At 33.8% G+C, this 6,013-nt stretch overlaps 1 protein-coding gene across 1 annotated transcript; it reads right to left on the bottom strand.

Moving 5' to 3' along the window:
- Positions 1-5,137: 5,137 nt before the first annotated feature.
- Positions 5,138-6,013, bottom strand: LOC117668946 (olfactory receptor 8G1-like). The gene has a single exon (XM_034422996.2). The coding sequence runs from the start codon at positions 5,996-5,998 to the stop codon at positions 5,138-5,140; it is 861 nt and encodes a 286-aa protein (XP_034278887.2). The 5' UTR covers positions 5,999-6,013.

Genomic DNA, 6,013 nt, shown 5'->3' on the forward strand with positions numbered 1-6,013 from the left:
CATAAAATGACAATTCAGATCTAGAATATATAAGAAAAAGAAAATAAATTCAGATGTAAATTTCTGAAGCACTCTTATTTCTCTCTCTCACTATAATTAAAATATCTGGAGAATTTTGGTAACTAATGTCCAATCATATCAGGAAGAGTAGATTAAGTTAGAATAATATAGGAAAAATCTGATTATCCCATTACTGTCTTACCTGTTTTGTAAAAGAGATTATATGGTTATGAAACCTTTGCACTATAACTCATGACACAGTCGTTGTCTCATGGCCCTCCTAAATATAATTTTAAGATGTACTAAACAAATTAATGAAATCCAGTTTTGTGTAGTAGTTTAAAGTTAATTGTTAGATTTTGGATTGTCTGCATGGAATTTTGGTTTCTGAAATAAGCTTACTTGTTCCCCTAGCATTCCATAATGACCATTTACCCAAGTTTGATCTCCTGAACTTGTAACTGATGGAACAGGATAGCAACAGGTAGGCTGTAACTTATGCTAAACAGGCATAAAAGAAAATGTTTGGCAAATCTTTGGAAAATGTTTGGCAAATGCTAAACAGGCATAAAAGAAAATGTTTGGCAAATCTTTGTAGCTTCTCATCACAAGTATAAGGCATGTTTGGAGTGGTGGCTAAAGTAGAGTGCTAGAAACAAGGAACCTGCAAGTTTTAATTCTCTCTTAAGGACAAAGCCAGCTGGGTGATGTTGGCCAGTCACTCTCCTTCATTCCCAGGAAGAAAATAACAAGAAACCATTTCCAAAATTTTTGCCAAGAAAACTGCAGGAACCAAAAGAAGAATAGGTATTGGTATATAGATTCAATAAAATGTTGATAGGTATTCAATCTTATATTGTCTTGTCTGTATCTGATAATTACCATAAGCAATCATCCTTTCGATGAGACTCTGTTCTTGTATTAAGAATTAATGTTTACTTCATTCACTCTTTAATCAATTTGCTCTGCAAATTGTAATATTACATTATACAAGAGGACCAAAGGCACATAATACATAATATTCTAGAATCATATGAGAAAGATCTTTCTTTGCAAGTTTTAAAAAGGTTACTTTTCTCAAAGGATGAAAGCACTTGGCCACAGGCTTTCAAAAATGAGCTAAAGATAAGATCTTGGCTTTTGTTTTAGCGTCTTTAAATTAATAACATCTGGGATGGATTTACTCATGATTCAAATACATGTTTTATTTTAAAAAGAATTGTTGAATAAATCACTATGGTTGGGCTCTCTCATAAATCATGATTTACTAAGCACAAAAATAGCCTCTCTCAGATTATGTTAAATCACAGTGAAAATGTGTTACAGTTTAGTACAAACTGTAAATCCATCTACGTTTGAAATTAGAATTTACCTGCACAAAATACTTATTATATTTGTTCCAGGATTGAATGTCACTATTTCTCCAAATGAATGCAGAAGAAATTGCACTCTGGGCAAATTTTAAACACTGCCTACTCTGAGACAGTTTCAAATATAGATTTTTGTAAACAATTTAATTAATTAATCTTGAGACATAGGCTACTGATTTTCTAGTATTCTCTTGCAACAGGATTATGAATTCCAGAAGAGATCCCTTATTAATATTTGCTCCAAATATATATATTTGTTTTCTGAGGTTTTCGCGGGTGTTTGTATGTAGGTCTTTGGTTATTCAGGTTTTCTCCCGCGTAAAATTTGAGGTTTCTTGGCAATGTTTCGACGAAGTCTCATTTGTCATCTTCAGGCTGGTGTTCTCGGCTTCATGCTTCTAGGAGCATGAAGCTGAGAACAGCAGCCTGAAGATGATGAATGAGACTTCGTCGAAACATTGCCAAGAAACCTCAAATTTTACGTGGGAGAAAACCCGAATAACCAAAGACCTACATATATATATATATATATATATATATATATATATATATATATATATATATATATCTCCTTTCAATATTTCATTTTTAACTTGCTTATTTGGATGCTCTAGCTAAGCTTCTTCAATCACTCATGCAAGTATGTGCTTTTTCTCTCAGCAGCTTATACAATCACACCCACAGTTGCCATCATTCCCTGCCCCGACTTCATTCTCACCACATGCCCCCAGAAGAGAGTTTCTAATTGTTCTATCACTTGTTACTAATAGTAATTGCTCCATCTCACAACTAGAGAGTCTTACGTATTTTTATTTTTAACCAAACAGATCCCTCTTCAATTCTTTTCTACTTTCAGCTTTAGTCTTTCTTTTATCCTCAGGTTCTTGTTAAATTGATGTTGTTAATTCTAGCAACAAATGCAATCCTTGGCTTGTGCCATGATGATTTACTCTCCTAGTATCCAATTACTTTGTCTTTTCTTTCGTGGATACTTCTGGTACTGAAGCTCTGGGTATATGATTCTCTCACACATGCTTGCTGATTATGCATTGTGAGTCAGTGACTGCTTCAATGGAGTAAGAAGAGGTTGCTGCAGAAAATGAACAATGTATATAAAATAGCAAGAATCCAAGGTGTAAGATGACAATGTGAGTGAACAGTAAGAGCCAATTGAAATTTCACTATGAAGTTCTGTGGAAAAAAGTAGGCCTTAAAAAATGTAGTTTAAATTTGTGACTGGTGTGTTCCTAGCTGGATGCCTAAGAATGGAAGGGGAGAGAAACTATGTGCTGATGGACTTTCACAATACAGAATTTGAGAGAAATACACAAGATTTTGCAGTCAAGAACACTATTGATTGGTGGGTATAATTGGTGATAAATTCAGACAAACACAATTCATCCAGGAAAAGTTTAGTTTCTGAAAATTCTGACATGCTGAAAAGAGAATCAACAATCCTTGATTGATCAATAGGGGAAAGTGTTGATGAAGAGAAGTTAGCAGGAACATTGTTGGAAATTCACCATTATATGTTGCAATTTTTCATATTAAGAAAAGTTGAAACTAATCAGATTCTAATATAAATAGGGAATTTTAAAACATGGATTTTTTAAAAATATTAAAGATTGATCAGTTTAATGGCATAAAAATCCAGTACGAAAAGAAATTATGTAGACCTTCATTCCTAAAAAATGAGGTACAGAGAAAATTTTAACAAAGAATCAGTGCTGTCTCTAATATACTGTGATATCAAAATGACATGAGTATTGTGACTTTATTTTCCGAATAACCATCATTATATACTCGCATTCCAATGTCTAATGCAAGTACTAAATCACAGCCTTGAGTGACATCATCATGCATGTTTTATCATCATCCCACTTCAATCACTATGAAGAGCCATGCAAGGAGCCCTATGATATTGTGATTTAAACACTACTTACATGCAATATAGGAGGAAATTTATTTATTTATTTTATTATACTTATACTTATATGTCACCCTTCTCCCTAAGGACTCGGGGTGGCTCACAGAATTAAATGATAAAAACAATAAAATAGAGTACTAAAAACAATCAATTTAAAATCTCCCAATTAAAATCACCCAGCAGATCAGCAGATTTGTTAGAAAAGCCATGTCTTCATGGAAGACATGGAAGATATGACAATTAAGATTGGTAATGTTTGGTTTTCAAAATCAAAAGATAGTATTTATCCACAATTTCATATCAAACTGAATGGAAGAATCAAGTAGGATTCCCATAAATTCAGTTATTCTAACATAGAGCATGCAAGAAAAGTCTTCATGATATATACTTTTAAACAGAAAGAAATCATAACATTGTTCTTTTACATAAAGTTTTAATTATTCATACTTATTTTCTGAAACAAGAGATAATAATAGTTCTTGCTGTTGTTTCTAAAGAGGGAATAATGAAATTTAGGTGATATATAGGTGAAAAATTCCAAAATTATCCATTCCAAATGATGCTTTAAAGCATTATTTATCAATCTAAAAATACATTAAGGAAAAAATCAACAATAATTGAATAAACCACATGTTGATGTAAAATATTAAAAACTAATGAGGATCCTATAAGAAACATGACTCATGATATGTAATTTAGTAATTACTGAAGTCAGTAATTACTGTTCTGGTATTGTGTTCAGCAAGAATTATTTCTTCTCTTTGCCTTTCATCTGGAAGGAGATTCACTTCGATTCTTTTTTTTTTTTAATGACTAACAGTTACAGTAAATTGCTCTGTGAGCCTCATGAATATTCCTGAACTGCTGGGACAAAGAGGTTGTAAATTATGCTTCAAAATAAAGTGATGATGAAAAAACCATATTCTAGTTGGATAGGATATTTTTTAAAAAAACTACATACATAACTATCAATCCAAACCAGTGGTGAAATCTAAAATTTGTTATTACTGGTTCTGTTGGCATGGCTTGGTGTGAGGGATAACTTTTAAAACAATTTTTTCTACAACCTCTTCAGCAAAGAGGTTGTAAAAATGCTTTCAAAAGGCTCTGACAATCCCAGCTGAGTTGCCTGATTGTCAGAGGCTTTTTTTTCTTTTAAATGCCTCTGCCAATCAGGCAACTCAGCTTGGATCGTCAGAGGCATAAATGAGATCAGGCTGAGTTGCCTGATCATCAGAGGCTTTTTTTCTTTTAAATGCCTCTGACGATCCAAGCTGAGTTGCCTGATCGGCAGGGGCTTTTTAAAAAAAGCCTCTGCCAATCAGGCAACTCAGCTTGGATCGTCAGAGGCATTTAAAAGAAAAAAAAAACTTCTGATGATTGCGCAGATCAGCTGGGCATGGAGGGGGGCAGGGATTTTTGCTACCGGTTCTCTGAACCACCTGCCTCCATTGCTACCGAATCAGGTGATCCGGTCCAAACCAGGAGCATTTCATCCCTGATCCAAACCATTTTTATACATATAAAACATCCAGAGAACAGAATTGTATGAAAAAATATTAGAAAAACACAGATATACATAATTAAAGAGATACAAGATTGTATACAAATTTGCTCTCTAGCGGCCATAATCAAAATATTCTTAAAGGAATCATCATGCAAATCCATGGAGTGCAAACAAAGAATAGTCAGAAAGATCTGGAGTTAAGTGCACTTCAATCCTGGAGTACGGAAGCTATCTAGAGGTATTCTCAACATGAACCCATTCAACATAATCTCATGTAACAATTGATAGAGGGAAATCTATTACTGAGATACAGCTTTAATATTAACTAATGAATTAAGCACCAACTGATGGTTTGGGCTGACTTTGGATCCAAATAATCACTTTGCTGTAAAGTTGTCTTAGGCCTTTGTGAACTTCTTTGTTTCTTAAAGAGTAAATCAGGGGATTCACCAAAGGTGTCATCACTGTATAAAAAATGGAGAAGATTTTATTGAGAGGTCTCAGAGTGGGAGAGTCTGGCAACATATAGACAAAGATTAATGACCCATAATAGAGACAAATCACGATGAGATGAGAAGAGCAGGTTGAAAAGGATTTTTGCCTTCCAATGGTGGATTTGATTTTGATGATGTTGCCAATAATGCAGATATAAGAGATGAGGGTCAATAGAAATGGGACAATTGTAAAAATAATTGTCATGAAGAAAACAATGAGTTCAAGAAGATTTCTATTACTACAGGACAATTTCTCCAGTGGAAGGAAATCACAAAAATAATGGTCTATGACATTGGAGCCACAGAAGGGAAATGGATCCATAACACCCACCAGAATGCCATTGAATATCAAACTATTTATCCATGTTCCAGCTATAAGCTGGAAACAAAATTTTGTATTCATGATAGAATTGTAGAGCAAAGGTCTACAAATTGCCACAAAGCGATCATAAGACATTGCAGCCAAAAGATAGATTTCTACGGCTGCACAAATTCCAAATAAATGACATTGAGCTAGGCATCCATGTAGAGTTATAGTTCTATCACCAGTCAACAAACTGACCAATAATTTTGGCAGGATAATGGAGCTATAACAAGCATCTAACCAAGACAAATTTGCCAAGAAAAAATACATTGGGGTATAGAGATACTGATTTGCCACAACTAGCAGAAAGATGAGAAGGTTTCCAGTTATTGTCATCAAATAAATCACCAA

Source organism: Pantherophis guttatus, chromosome 4 (genome assembly GCF_059756535.1).
Source record: "Pantherophis guttatus breed Tessera chromosome 4, ASM5975653v1, whole genome shotgun sequence".
Taxonomy (NCBI): Eukaryota; Metazoa; Chordata; class Lepidosauria; order Squamata; family Colubridae; genus Pantherophis; species Pantherophis guttatus.